Consider the following 16,107-nt stretch of genomic DNA (forward strand, 5'->3'; position numbering starts at 1 on the left):
AATTTAGTTGCTCTGGAATTCTACAGTTCTTCATGTGAGTAACTTAGCATTTAGTAATTATTAAATCTTTTCTTTCCAAAGTACAAGTTGGACTTGCTAAGCAAAGAAAAGCCCCAAAAGTCACTAGCATTCTTAGTTTTTATTTTTTTGGTTTAAAGTTACTAGTAATTGAACAGTGATTGTGTTTCTATAATGCTTACATGAAGCACAATTTATACAAAACAATATGAAGAAGGAACTGGAGGTAAAACATAAGAGAGAGTAGTAACAATTAGTTCTCAGTGGCAAATTATATTAAAGCTTGCATTTGGCATTATTCATTATGTAATATGTAGTCTCGTAGTTATAGGGGAAAAAGAGAGACCAGACAGAAGATGACTTATAACTGAAGGGAAAAAGTAAACGTGGGTAGGTAGGTAGGTAGATAGATTTATGCATGTGTGTATACACACACATACATGTAAAGGCATGTAGTGTTTCATTTCATGAAGCTCTTAAATTTTTTTTCCTTGGGAGATTTTGTGTTTTTGATTTTTTTTTTAACTGTTATAAACAGTGCTGTACTGAATATCATTGTACCTCTGGGCACATGGACCATTGGTTTGTTAAGGTAAATCCCTAAAAGAATTGCTGGATCCGGGGATGCATCCTTTTAAAATGTCGGATAGCTCTCAAACTCATTTTATGAACCTACTGTAATTTTAATACTTAAACCTAATAAATATAAAACAAAAAAAGCAAACTATACTAATCTCACATATGACTATAGGTTTTAAAACTTTAAACAGATATTAACAAACAGAATCCAGAAATATATCAAAAGAATAATATGCCAAGACTAAATAGAATTTATTACAGGAATGCAGGAGTGGTTCCATGTAAGGCAATATATTGCTCTTATCGCTTAATCAACAAATAAAGAGAAAAACCTTATGATACATCAATAGACAGTGAAAAGGGATTTGAAAACTCCAGCAGCTAATCCTCATTACAAAAACCCTAAGTAAAATAGGGATAGAAGAAAACCTCTTAAATATAATATACTGTTTAATGAAAAACAGTAGTAAATATCAAACTGTAAACACTAATATAATTTTAGTTAACAGAGAAAATTAGCCAGGTATGTCAACTTATCACCATTATTATTTATCATAAATGGAAGTATAGCAAATAAGACAAGAGAATGAGAACTCTTAAAGCTTTGGAAAAGAACAGAAAACTCTTAGGTGACATGATTTATATATTTAGAAATAGTGAGAAACTCCCATAAATTAACCTCCCAACCAAAATAACCTATTAGACTTAACAGAATTTTGTGAGATGGCTGAATTTAAGGTAAGTGTACAAAATGCATTAACTTTCCTCTATTGTGGCAAGTAGGGACTTAGACTAGTAGTGGTTGGAGGGGGAGGAGTTTCATTTTAAATAGTGGTAATACTGAACATAAACCTTAACAAGAAATGCATAGGATTGTGAAGAAAATGGTGGTTATCTTGAAACACATAAAACAGGTTCTGAGCAAATGGAAGAGCACACGGAATTCCATTTTGAGGTAGAAAGTTAAATTATTTAAAAACTAAAATATAAATTTAATGCAGTTTGATTAGAATCCTGATAGTTTTTTAATTGGTCAAAATTTTCATAAACTTTATATGAAAAACATGCTTGAAGAAACACAAGAAAATGTAAGAGTGGTGAGAGACAATTGCATTGCTAGATAGCAGAAGGTGCTTTACAACCAATGTAAAGTCAAATCAGCGTGGTATTGTGTAGACAAGTAGATCAATAGAGCAGCATATCAAGCCAGAATTTAGTCCCAAAATATATGAATATTTTTATACATGATAAGGTTATAATTTAGACAGACATATAATAAAGGGTATTGGTACCACTGGTTTCTATCAACTACATATGCCATATAGTTAAACCAGTCCTCTGTCTTACAATATATAGAAATAAATTTCAGGTGGATTAAAAATTTGTAAAATGACTAGAATTTTAGGAGAAAAGAGTCTACATGTATAATTAAGGGCAGAGGAAACCATCTTAAATAAGACTGGAAACCCAGAAACTATAAAAGAAAAGATGGACATTTTGCTACATATCAATTATTTTAACTGTAGAATAAAACAAATACCTCAAATAAAGGACTCTTATAAATTAGTAAGAAAAAAACCCACCCAGATGAAAAATACTAAAAAATATTTGCTCACAGAAAATGGCCCACAAACTTGGAGATATTTAGACCTGTGAGCGAGAGAAATATAATTAAAGTAATGAGATATATTTTATACTCATCAGACTGAGAAAAGAACTGTATACCTGTTGATGGTGATAATTTGAAGGGAAGCATCTCATATATTGTTTGCAGAAATGTAGATTGTCACAGCCATTTCTGGAAAGCAGTCTAATTATGTATTAAAAATTAAAAATATACAAACCCTTTACCTACTGTCCTCATTGCTGAGAATCTATCTAAGAAAAATAGAAGCATCCAGTGGAAATAGAAACATTAGTATGTTAGAATATATGTACAATAATACTTTAACATTTTTAATGTGCCTGTCCCTCCTCCCAAAAAGAGAACAGCCTGGAAATAAAGAGATGGTCCAACAGTAGTGGAATGGCAGAATAAATTGTTATACCCACATCATGGGATAGTATGCAACCATGAAAAAGAATGATGAGAGGTTTACCAGTTGACTCTGAAGGATTTCTATAAAGTGTTGATGTTGAAAAAAACCAGATGCAGAAAAATATGTGTGCATTTTCGTTCCATTCTTGTAGAACAGTGGCCAATAAAAACCCCTGGATGTGTGTGTATGTATATATAGATGTGTATGTATTTATCTGTGTAGGATAATATGACTGAAAAAAATTCAGAAGGGTACATCCTGTGTTTGCATAATTTACATCAAAGGGATGGGGGAGTCCTGACATAGGTATAGAGTCAAAGATTGGGAGAGTCGCATGGGAAGGAAAAAGAGTGAAATTTTTTAAAAGAAAGCACAGAACGTCAAATTTATGCGTGTATAATTTAAATGCACATAAATGAAGAAATTACATTTGTTAAAATTTGGAAGTCAGTTGAAAACAACTGTCAGTGATTATCTTAATAAAAACAAGCAGCAGGCACTTAACAGTAGATAAGATTGTGGGCCCAGCAGTAATGTAGGACACACTGAAGAGGATTCTAAGTGGATTAAAAACATACCCTTGGGGCTTCCCTGGTGGCGCAGTGGTTGGGAGCCTGCCTGCCAGTGCAGGGGACACGGGTTCGTGCCCTGGACCGGGAGGATCCCACGTGCTGCGGAGCGGCTGGGCCCATGGGCCATGGCCGCTGGGCCTGCGCGTCTGGAGCCTGTGCTCCGCAACAGGAGAGGCCACAGCGGTGAGAGGCCCGCGTACAGCAAAAAAAAACAAAACAAAACATTCACTTGTAACCGTTCTCAATGAAGGTTATTACCAGTTCCTTAGTTTTGAGGAACTGGAGACTGTCCATAGTTCTCAAAAACAAAACAAAACCTGACTCCAGTAGGGTATTAGACAATGGATTTTTTTTCCCCCACCAGGTAGCTGGATGTTATATTGGGAGAAAATCAGATCCACTGATCTGAGCTGCATGAGAGCAGCCTCATTGTCTTTATAGTCTACTCATTTGAAGTATTATACTTGGGCCATATAGTTAAACCAGTTGCTTGGAATAGAATTATTTTATAGTTTTAAGGAAAAAGTTCAGGTGAATGTATAATATATCAGTATTTAAATGCTATTTTAAATATTTTTTTTTTCCAAAATTCATTGCATCATTGAAGGTATTGATTACAGAACATGGTGACCTGGGAAATGGAAAGTTTTTGGATCCAAAAAACAGAATCTGTTTCAAATTTGATCACTTAAGAAAGGAAGCAACTGATCCAAGACCATACGAAGCAGAAAATGCAATTGAATCTTGGAGAACTTCAGTAGAAGCTGCTCTGCGAGCTTATGTAAAAGAACATTATCCAAATGGGGTCTGCACTGTAAGTTATCCAGTGTGCACTTTTTTCTTTTGTATTATGTAAATATGACAGTGATTTTGTGATATCTTGAAATTTATAGTAACTTACAGAATGGACATTTTATAATTTAATATTCCTTTTTTTTGAAGTAAATATTTCTAAGAATGTTTACTATTTTTTTCAAGAAACTTTAAATAGTAAATGTATTATGATAGTCAAAAATGGAAAAATTGTTGTACCTTGAATTAAATTCAAGTAGTAATTCTCATACATTGATTTGAGGAACATGATATGATGAGATTCTTTAATGTCATGTTCATGACTCATCTCCCTAAGTTTACATCAAACTTTTTTTCATTAAATTACAAAACCTTAGAACAAATAAAATTATTTGGAAGTGAACTCTTGTCCTCGTGTGTTTTATAATCAAATTTCTTAAGGTTTTAAATGTGGTTCTTTCATAGGTTTAACCTATTTTTTATTTTCAGGATAAAATATGATAGAAAGTATGAGTACTTTTTTTTTCTTTCATAGCCTATGCCTAGCTATGCTTTTTAGTCCCCCACATTTGTGTTTCTGTGATCTTCTCCATAGCCAGTGATCTTTTGAAATGCAAATCAGATCATGAAATCTCCTGCTTGAAATTCTTCAAAGATTTCGTGTTGCACTTAGAGTAGAGTCCAGGCTTCTGAACGTGGTTTTCAAGGCCCTGTGAACCTGGCCTCTACCTACCTCTCCAGCCTAAGATGACCATACATCCTGGTTTATACCTGCTGTCCCAACATAATTATTAGTATTACCAATAGCCACCTCATTTCACTCAGAAGATTCCTGGTTAGGACAAAAATTCATGTGGTTGCCTTAAGTATCTAGCTCTCAATAATTATTTGAGAAGTATAGCAACATAACCTAAAATACCTTACAGGTTCTTTGAATTATAACCGTGTTGATTAGGATTATTTTGGAAGAATACCTCAAGAATAAGGTGGTGAGGTTGAGTTAGAGGGTCCTTACTTGTTCCCAGGGGATCGAAAGACAAATTATTCATTACTTTTTTAAAGCAGTTGGCAAGAGGTGAAATAACATCACCATACCATTGCAGGCATTCTCTTAGTGAACTTTCTTAGTTTTAAGTAAATTAACTTTCTCACTTCTATCTCACTACTTTTTTATTTTAAATGTCTAGAGAAATGGCAACCCCTGAGATTGTGGGATGTTTATGCATATTTTGAGAGTACAGTTATTTTTTTCCAATAAATTGTAGTTAATTAATTGTAAGCTATTTTATGATTCACTAAGAATCTGTGATTAGGTGTACATATTTAAGTATTTGTTTCTCTAGCTACTGTATTGGAATGATGACCTACTTTGTATTCTTTTATATGTTCTTGCCAAAATGCTGTACAATTTTCAGTATTTTATAGATGTTTAAAGTTGGACATTCTGTGGCCCTAAATTCACTCTTGTGTTTATTTTCTTTACCAACAAGGTATATGGTAAAAAAATAGATGGACAGCAGACCATTATTGCATGCATAGAAAGCCATCAGTTTCAAGCAAAAAACTTTTGGTAAGTTAAAATTTTGTGTATTGGGGAATTTTGATACTGCTTATTCTCTTTGTAGTTCTTTATTGATTGGGCCTATACCTTGTTTCTGTATGATTGACTAAGAACAATATACTATAAAACTTCAGCCTTTTTATATAAGAAAAATATCTGTTCCATAATCAACCTGATCTTTCAAAGGTGACAGTAAATCTATTGACACTCAGTGAAAAGAAGGTGGGAGAGCATGGGGTGTTTTTAGACTAGCAAGCAGCATTCTGAGGGAACACGCGTGCCTGTGAGCAGACCAGTTGGCAGGCCCATATGCCCATTCTGTGAAGGGGTTGTTCCTGAATGAGACTTACATGGGGGAGGAAGGCAGAGGTACTTACAAAGTGAAGAATGATCGCGTTTTGGTACGTGAACTTTGGTGACTCTGAAGTAGATGTTTTCGTGTGGATTGCTTTGTGCTTGGTTGGCCAATGTGAGGAAGTAATGACATGTTTTGTCCAGCGAGGCAATTACAGTCATGCCTTACAATTTTTGTACAAATCATTTGATTATCCCTTGTAAAAGTCCAGCTCCCCAAAGCACTGATTTGCACTTTAACAAGTTGTTGGGCCTTTTTATTCTTAGACAAGAGTATTTCTGAGATATCTTTAACAAGTTGTTGGACCTTTAACAAGTTGTTGGGCCTTTTTATTCTTAGACAAGACTATTTCTGAGATATCTTTAACAAGTTGTTGGACCTTTAACAAGTTGTTGGGCCTTTTTATTCTTAGACAAGACTATTTCTGAGATATCTCCTGTTATAAAATTCTGTGGCTCTCCAAGACTTTATAAGTTCAGAATTGAATGAAATCTTTACTTTTATCCTCCCTTTTGATAATACATTCTAAGGCCATCAGAGTAAGTATGGTCATAGTGTTTACCTTTTAAGTATATTAGTCTTTGACTTGTTAGCCGAGTTGGTTGGTGGTGCTGTTAAGGGTAGAGTAGCAGGTATCAGTAACCCCTGTGGACCACTTTGGTCTATGGCCCAAGGTTGCTCCACTACTTAACCATCACAGGAATAAAGGCAGGTTACAGGAACTTTTGGAGGAAAGAGATCCATTATCACTGAAGGAAAATAAATTCTATTTGTAAACATAGGCCTTAATGACAAGCTGCAGTTTCCTAAATATTCTGTTGTATTAACTTACTTGTATGGCCTTGATATAGATGTAGTTTCTCCATTTTTGGCCTAAAAACTTGTAGCATTAATTTACCAGTATCCTAAGAAATAAGTCTTCACAAAATTGCTATTAATTTGTGCTGTTTGTGCCAGGATATATATAATAAAATCAATTTTGTTGGGATTGAACTCGTTACTAAGTTTTAGTTTAAAATATATAAATATATATATATAAAATAAAATAGTAAATTTACTAGTTTTCAGAAATACAGTTTGAGTGTTAGCATATATAAAATGAAAATGATGTCCTTGAATTTTCTAGTCTGTTTCACTTCACATATCTGAATTTTTTTTTCTAAACTACCACTATGAACATTATATCATTGAGGCTAAAAATCACTTACACTTTTTGGAAAAGATAATTTTTTATGACATTCCAAAGTGCTAGACATCACATATCACAATAACCTCAGTAAAATCTAAATATTTTGGTACAAGGAAATTACTTCAGTTCACCTCAAATGCAGATAGCATAAAAATCACAAGATTCTAGTCATGGTCATTTTTTAGCTTTCACTAGGGACATTCTTTTCTTGGTCTCTGCTGTTTCCCTAACATCTAGCAGTATTGAGGGCTTAATAAATGTTTGTTGAATAAATACACATTTCTAATTAAAGCATTAATAGAAGAGAAGGGAAGAATATAATTAAAGGCTAGGACATCTTGACTGTTTACTCCATTGATGAAAGAAAGGGTACTGTCTATGCAGTGCAGTTTACCATTACTATATAGTAATGCCTTTGGAAGGATCTTTTGAAATAGTTCTCAAATTGGTATGATTACTTGATTTGGAATTCCTTTATTCTTTTTTTTTTTAATTTTCACGATCAGTGGTGATATATGTATGTTGTCATTATAAATGAGAAATGTGTGTGGTTAGAACTCACTAGTGCTTGATAGTAATACCTAAATAAAAGGAATAACTTCTTTTGGAATCATGAAATAAAAATGAATAGATCTAAGTTCTTTTTCCAGTCAAGCTTCAATGGATAATTTTGGCTAAGTCACTCAAAATCAAAACATGTTATAAAATTATCTTTTATTTTGTAGAACATATACATTGTTCTAATAATAGTACTTTTCAAATGATAAGTGTTAACTTTAGGTATGAGAGTGCTATCATTCTGCAGGTTTTTGTGATTGGGCAGACTGCAAGAATATTGAAGGGAACCCAGAAATAATTCTGTAGCAAAGCCAGTATAGTGATCCATTAGCTCTGTGACTGTTTTAGAAATATATACTGTTTTAAAAAAAACAGGTATAAGTTTACATATCAGAATATGTCTTTAGAATGCAAAAGAGCAAATAGAGGTCAGAAGAAAAGGAGTTGCTATGAAAAGGCTGTCAGGAAAAAATTAGGATAAAATTAATTATCTAGGAGACAAAAATGAATAACATGCCTGTTGCTTGTTTGTAATGTCACAGTTTCTTACGATTAATCTGTATCAATTTTATAGCAAAACTCATTTTGGGATCTAGGAGGAGGATGTATGTGCCTTTTATGTGGAAACTTTAAGTCTAAAATTGGAAAAGGGAAAAAAATCTGAGGCTTATAACCCTTTAAAGCCCGTCTCTTTCCAGATATCAAAATCTCCTTAAGAATATTGCATTACTATCTATTCTTTTAAAACTACGGGACTTTGTATCCTTCACTGGATGGTAAACTTGTGAAAGCCCCTGGTAATCTGAACATTTATTCAGTTTTTTCTTAATTAAAGCGTAAGTCAGAAAACTGATGTAGTTTTGAACTGTATTTTAAGCCTTAGCTTTAGAGTTCTGAGGTTGCATCCATTATATAGGTCATTTTTTATCAGCAGGATGAAGATTAAATGTAGCTCATAACTGAACGTAACCTCTTGATTCTTTTGAATATTTCAGGGATTAAAAAAAAGAATGTCCAGCATCCATTCCCCACACTCTCTCATACTGTAGCGTGAAATTTAAATCTGGAACTTAAAATTTATTCAAATTATTTTCCCTACCTTATTTATAGCGGCTGTTTTTATTTTTAAGGAATGGTCGTTGGAGGTCAGAGTGGAAGTTTACAATCACTCCTTCAACCACTCAGGTGGTTGGCATCTTGAAAATTCAGGTATGAAATAAAAAGAATTTGCTGATCTCTAGATGATTCTGAGCATAGAAGCAGCTAATTCATATGTTTACATTTTCATAGTACTCAATAACTGTTTCTTTTCCAGGTCTTTGTTTTGAGGTAATGGGAAAAACAAGTAGTGCTGATTTCATCTTTTAAATAACCTTGCAGTTCATTTCCTAGTCATCAGAAATCTGCAAGGATAGCTGACAGATTCTAAAAACACAGCTAAAATTAGATGCTACCATTTGGTCTGCTCTTCATACAATTTGTTCATCCAAGCATCTTCTGAGTTTGAGTTGTACTGTTCTGTCTTTTGAATTGGAGTGGAGTTGAGTGAGGTATAATATTAATATATGTGTGTGTGTAGATGTATAAGTATATATATATGTTAACACATGTACATACTACATATATTTTAAGTATCTTCTGTACTCATATTTGGCTTCTTATATGAAACCCACTAGAATTGACTCAGTGTAAGCTCAAATGTTTCTATAGAAGAAATTTGATAACTAAGAGGATTTAAATATGAATATTACTAAATAAGTTAAAGAAGAATACTGACTAATTTCTTTGTATCTTGGATCACTTATTTATTCAATACATTTGTTGCTTAACTATCATGAAAGGTATTATGCTAAGAGCCATAAAGGAATAAAAATGAATCAGATGCACTGCTCTATCATTTGACTCCAGTATACATTATTTCTAGTCTTTTATCCTATTACTTGTATGTCTTGGTGTGGCTATCGTTTAGGGGCTAGAAAATAGAGGTTATGAGCATGGATTCTGAAACCAGACTGCCTGAGTTTGAATCCCAGCTCTGCCAGTTATTAGCTGTATGACATCAGGAAGTCATTTAAGCTCTTTCTGTTTCCTCATCAGCTAAAAAAAAGAAAACAGCAACAATGAAATAGCTCATGGAATTTTTTGAAGATGAGTTAATATGGGCAAAATGATTAGAACAGAGCCAGACATAAAGTGCTTATTGAATGGTAGCCATTATTGTTGACATTATTTTTTCCTTCAGTTAGGCCTCTAGCTCTCACCTGGATGATTTCTGAGATGTGCCCCTGTTGGGCCAGAGCTTGTTGAGAGCCAGGATTGGCTGGTTCTATCTTCAGCACTTGGCATGATGCCTGGTTTATAATGGTTACTTTATTTTGTTGATTGGTTGGACCCTTTGCCATCTCCTAATCCACTTTTTTACATTGCCATCAAGAAAGGTGATTTTTAAAAATTTAAATCTGGATATGTTACTTGACACTTGAGACCATTTTAGTGGTACACTCACCTACTAGATAGTCCAGACATATTTGCATGGCATAGGAGGCCCAGGGTTGACTCGTCACTTACCTGTATATTCCGCCAGCCACAGCTCCTTCTCCCCAAACTCGCACACATTCCAGTCCTAAGTGCCTGCAGGCCTTTCCTAAAGTATGCTCTTCTCTACTAAGCTCAGTTTCCTCACCTTCCCTAGTTTGTTAAACTCATTTTACTAAGCCCAAGTACAGTGTTACCTCTTTTCTGAAGTCCTTTTTTATGTCTCAGAGAGAGTCTGGAGTATTGCTAATATACTTTGTACGTACCTCTTACTGTGTTGTGTTGAAATATGAGGTCAGGGGCTGTCTTTTTAAAAGCTTTGTGTCTCTAGAACTTCCTGTAGTAGCAGTCATATATAGTAATCACTCAGTTAATGTTTATTGAATAAATTCATGTCTTTGAATTTGAGGAATTAAATGGTTGGTGGAAATACACAAAACAAGAGTGGTGTTGGGAGATAATACTGTGAGTTTGATTTTGGAAATCTTGAGTTTAGATACCAGTAGAACATCTATGAGGTAGAAATGTGCAGCAGTCCAGTCAATGGAGGGCTTGCCTGAGTAACTGCAGGAACTGCTACCTAGTTCCTCGCTAGCCTAAGGGCAGGAAGAGGCTTGCTGGAGTTTAAGGTCAGGAGCTCAGCAGAGAAGACTAGGTTAGAGCTGAAATCGGTAGTCATCTGCATTGATGTGATTGTTGAAGCCATGAGGATCTTGATAACTCCTGTAATATGGTTTCTGTAATTTCTTTTTCTAATAGGTTCATTATTATGAAGATGGTAATGTTCAGCTAGTGAGTCATAAAGATATACAAGATTCCCTAACAGTGTCTGTAAGTAATTAATTCCAAAATAAAATTTAAACAACCTAATACTTCTATACAACTAGAGTGGTTTTGGAATTAACATTTTAAGTAGTATTTCTGCTTCAGATTAAAGTGTTTTCAAGATAGATTAAAGATGGTAAGTAATTGGAAATTGGTACCTAACTTTTTTTTTAGCAGCTTTATTTAAAGAGATACAATTCACATACCATTCAGTTCACCCATTTAAAGTATAAATTTTTTTTAAAATTATTATATCAATAGGGTTGTACAACAGTCACCACAATGTAATTTAGAACATTTTCATCCTCCAAAAACCCTGTATCCATTAGCAGTCGTTCCCCGTTCCCTCCCACCAGCCCTTCCCCCAAACCCCTCTCATCCCTAGGCAACTATGAATCTACTTTCTGACTCTGGATTTTCCTGTTCTGGACATTTTATATAAATGGAATCCTACGATATGTGATTTTTTGCGACAGGCTTTTTTCACCTAGCATAATATTTTCAAGGTTCATCCATGTTAGAGCATGTGTCAGTACTTCATTCCTTTTTGTAGCCAAATAATAATCCATATACCACATTCTATTTATATATTTATCAGTTGATGGACATTTGTGTTTTCTACTTTTTGCTGCTGTGAACCTTTGTGTATACTGTTTTTTTGTGTAGACATTGTTTTAATTTCTCTTTGATGTATACATAGTGGCATTGCAGGGTTGTATGGTAGTTCTTTGTTTAACCTTTTGAAGAACTGCCAGACTGCTTCCAGAGTTGCTGCACTATTTTTACATTCCCATCAGTTGTATATAAGGTTTCCAGTTTTTCCACATCCTCACCAAAGCTTATTTCTGCCTTTTTATTATAGCCATCCTAGTTGGTATTAATTGTATCATTTTTTAAAAAATTAATTAATTTATTTTTGGCTGCATTTTTGGTTCTTCGTTGCTGTGTGCAGCTTTCTCTAGTTGCAGCAAGCAGGGGCTACTCTTCGTTGCGGTGTGCAGGCTTCTCATTGCTGTGGCTTCTCTTGTTTCGGAGCTTGGTCTCTAGGCACATGGGCTTCACTAGTTGTGGCACTCAAGCTCAGTAGTTGTGGCTCGTGGGCTCTAGAGTGCAGGCTTAGTAGTTATGGCGTAAGGGCTTAGTTGCTCCACAGCATGTGGGATCTTCCTGGACCAGGGCTTGAACCCATGTCCCCTGCATCGGCAGGCGGATTCTTAACCACTGTGCCACCAGGGAAGCCCCTTTTAATTGCATCTTATTGTGATTTCTATTTGTATTTTCCTGACGGATAATGATATTGAGCATCTTTTTGTGTATTTGTTGGCCGTTTGAATAGCTTCTTTGGAAAAATGTCTTTTCAGATCCTTTGTCTATTTCTTAATTGGACTTGTGTTTTTATTGTTGTTGTAATTGTTGCTTATGTATTCTGATAGAAGTCCTGTATCAGATATATGATTTACAAATATTTTCTCCCATTCTGTGTGTCTTTTCACTTTCTTGGTAGTATCATTTGCAAAACAGAAGATACCAGTTTTGATGTGGTCCAGTTTATTTTTTCTTTTGTAACTTATGCTTTTGGAATATTAATAGAAACCATTGCTTAACCCAAGATCGTGAAGATTTACTCCAGTGTTTTCTTCTACGAATTTTATAGTTTTAGCTTTTAAATTTACATCTGTGCTCCTGTACTTAACTTTTAAACCCTATTGTATTTTTTTTCTCTATTTGGAGTATGATTTAATGAAGTTTTTCTGAAGTTCAGCTTTCAAATTCTGGAAATTTTGAACTTGGTTTTTTTTCCCTGCAGAGGTCTTTTCACACATTCTTTTCATTGAACATGCAACTATTTCTTTGCAGAATTTTTTGTCCCAAAGATATTATATGTTAACAGTGACATTTCTGATAAACATTTGTTTATCAAATGTGTTGTATACCTAAAAGCATTAGTATATTATAAACATCAACTGCTAATATTTAAAATTAGCTAACTTACAAATATTTTTAAAACTTTATTTTTAATTTAAGAAAGCATTTGATTTAATGTTAAGAAACATGTGTGAGTGTGTTAGGCCAGATGCTACCTGAAAAGAAATGAAAGCTGTGGGATTTTTGGATTTTCTTTTCTTTTTTTTTTGCTTTTTCTTTTGGTTTTTTTCAAGTTTTCATTAGCACTTAGGTGATTTCTGCTTTCTTGCTAAGTAGTATTCTTCTTGCAAAATTGCCAGGAAAGATAATTACTAATGTCTGTTCTCCACTCAATATAGTTCTATGTCGTGAGTATATATGTAATATTATTTGTGTAACAAGATACTTAGTATTCTTTGAGGAGTTTGACATTGAGTAAAGAGTCTTCCTAAGAGAGATTTGTCTACAAAATTATAGACTGTGGAGTTGTGAGATCTCATCATAGTAATTAAACTTGACTAATACGCCAATTTGTACTGAGTGTTTTAGGAATTACCTTTTCACTTGATCTTAGAGGATTTTCATTGTTGTTTTACTATTTTTGGATAGAAAAAATGTACCCATTATATAAATACATATGTAAATATATATAAATAATATACGTAAAGTAAGGTGTTAGATAATTTTACGTCAACAATTGTTAACTTTTAGTGTTAGGAAAGAAGCAAAGAAATGCATTATATCGGAATAAAATTCCAGTATAAAATTTTTTCCTGAAAATATTTAAACACTAAAAAATGCACCTTAAACTTTAAAATATGCTTTTTCTAATTGGTAATATTTTTTAAATGTATCATTATGGTGGTAAATATTGTTCAGTAAATATTTAGAAATATAGTCATTAACTAGAAATCTGTGACTAACATCTTACCCGTAAAGATTTTTGAAATGCTGTTAAGTGTTATAATTGAATTTTTCATCAACATGTACTATTAAGATTTTGCTTTCCTTAACCAGTGAAACACTAAAGCCATGCTCATTCTGTAGCCTTTTAAAACATTTTTGCCTAGTTACCCTTGAATTTAGAATAATTGATCTTACAATATTTTCCCTTTGTCATAATATCCATCTTTGTTATTTATTAAATTATAAGAAATCATTAACCATACATCTATTGACATACCTATTTAAAAGTAATAGTGGTGTAGTTTTAAATTACTATTTTATTTACTTTTGATTTTGTTTTTCATTCAGAATGAGGTGCAAACAGCAAAAGAATTTATAAAGATTGTAGAGGCTGCAGAAAATGAATACCAGGTATGATTTTCAAGAATATTGTATAATCTATATTTGCTTGTAAATAATGGCACTGAAATTTTAATTTCAGTCATAAGCCTGAAATTTTTCATTGTTTCACTATAATAAGATACAGTCTTTTTTGTGTGTGTTTTGTTTGTTTTAGTTCAAGGGCAAACTTGTGAAAATGTAGCTAAAACTCAGTTTTAGCTAACTGTAATTTCTGAGTATTGGTCAAAATAGGCCAAGATTTTAAATGGTTATTTTGTTTCTGATTGGAAATTCTACTTTAGGAGGTATTTCCCAACGCATTTGGATTATATGTGATCTCCTTAGATCATATTTCATTTTGTACTCTTTTACATTCTTTACCTGCTTCTAAATTGCACTCTTGAATTTAAGCATTTAATTTGTGTATTGGACATGTTTCCACTCCTTGCAAACAGTAATTTGTGAAATTGTTCTGAGAGAAATAGTAAAATAGATCCAAAATGAGGACACACAGATAGTAAATATAATTCATAATTTCATTTTATTAAATTTAATTATTCAAAATGATTATAAGCTTTTAGCTGCTTTTATAAATAGCTTTTAAAACCATATTGGGGTTTTTATTTGGCTTTTTAAAAACAGTGAAACAGACTGCTTAAACAAAGATGTTTCCTAAAACATCTGTGTGTTTTATACATTGTTCTGTTCCTTTTATTTCTTTAAACTTTTAACTACTGTTTTTCATAGACTGCCATCAGTGAGAATTATCAGACAATGTCGGACACTACTTTCAAAGCCTTACGTCGACAGTTGCCAGTTACACGCACTAAGATTGATTGGAACAAGATCCTTAGCTACAAGATTGGCAAAGAGATGCAGAATGCATAAGATGAACATTGCATGACCGGATCATTTTAGTGTCTTTGCGTTTAAAAAAAAATCATTGCAAAAGTATTCAGAACTGTCAAGCTACCCAGTCAGATGGGCTGTTGCCATTTAAAATCACTGTAATTAATTAGTTTGGTTAGAGCACAGAGCTTAGCTAATCAACCATTATTTTTTATTTCTTTTGTTCAAAGAAGATTGAAAATCAGTTTAGTTTAAATGTCTTTTACTTTCTTTTATGCCTTTCTTTCTTACAATGAAGACATGATTCCTCTAGTTTAATGTCAGAAGTTTTTTGAAGTGTTTCAAAAATATTTTACTTACCGTAACCCTAAAATTATTGTCTTTTGGTTTATGAAGTGGGTAACTTTTGATATATGCCCAGTTCTTTTTAATGGGGTCAATAATGGACATTCTAGTTTAAGGTGGTTGATGGATTTAGCCATATATGCTGCTAAAGAAATTGTCTGCCTTTTCCCCCTTGCCTCTTTCATTTATGTAAGATTGAGATTAGAGGGAAAGCATTTTCTATATCAATTGTGTTTAAACCTTTCAAGAAGGTTATTTAGCTAGCTTAGTGTTTAACTAAACTTTTTTTAAAAAAGACCAAGGTCTAATGCTGTTTTGAGATTCTGAATTAAATGAAAATACTTATTTCAGAAATGCATTTAATGCTTTTTTCTTGTGACAGTTATGCAAATTAGCTTGGATTCCATATGTCCCTGAGTTATTTTTATCATAAAGCCGCAAATGTATTATAACAAGGCAAATTGTAATATATATAATCCTGAACTCATGACCATGTCTCAGTTTATTTTTTTCTTGGATTGAAAAGTACTAAAATTCAATGTGACATTAAAATGAAATGAGAACATTTCATTTTATACTATTTATTTGAGTATAAAAATCACTTACCAGTGAATCATATATACTATTTTAAAATACTTTCTTTGGATATTTGTGATTCTTAACTGGTTGTAAATTAGAAAAGTTGGGAGTACATGTGG

General features: G+C 33.1%; 1 protein-coding gene across 1 annotated transcript in view; it reads left to right on the top strand.

Annotated features, from left to right (window-relative positions):
• The window catches only part of CAPZA2 (capping actin protein of muscle Z-line subunit alpha 2), a 56,356-nt gene extending 40,460 nt beyond the window's left edge, over positions 1-15,896 (top strand). The window contains exons 5-10 of the mRNA XM_082846956.1: positions 3,816-4,022; positions 5,491-5,570; positions 8,794-8,872; positions 10,958-11,029; positions 14,183-14,245; positions 14,963-15,896. Of these exons, the coding sequence (XP_082703082.1) occupies positions 3,816-4,022; positions 5,491-5,570; positions 8,794-8,872; positions 10,958-11,029; positions 14,183-14,245; positions 14,963-15,103 (642 nt within the window). The 3' untranslated portion in view covers positions 15,104-15,896. The remainder of the gene's footprint in view (positions 1-3,815; positions 4,023-5,490; positions 5,571-8,793; positions 8,873-10,957; positions 11,030-14,182; positions 14,246-14,962) is intronic.
• The last annotated feature ends 211 nt before the right edge of the window (positions 15,897-16,107 follow it).

Source organism: Leucopleurus acutus (genome assembly GCF_964270905.1).
Source record: "Leucopleurus acutus genome assembly, chromosome: 9".
Classification (NCBI taxonomy): Eukaryota; Metazoa; Chordata; class Mammalia; order Artiodactyla; family Delphinidae; genus Leucopleurus; species Leucopleurus acutus.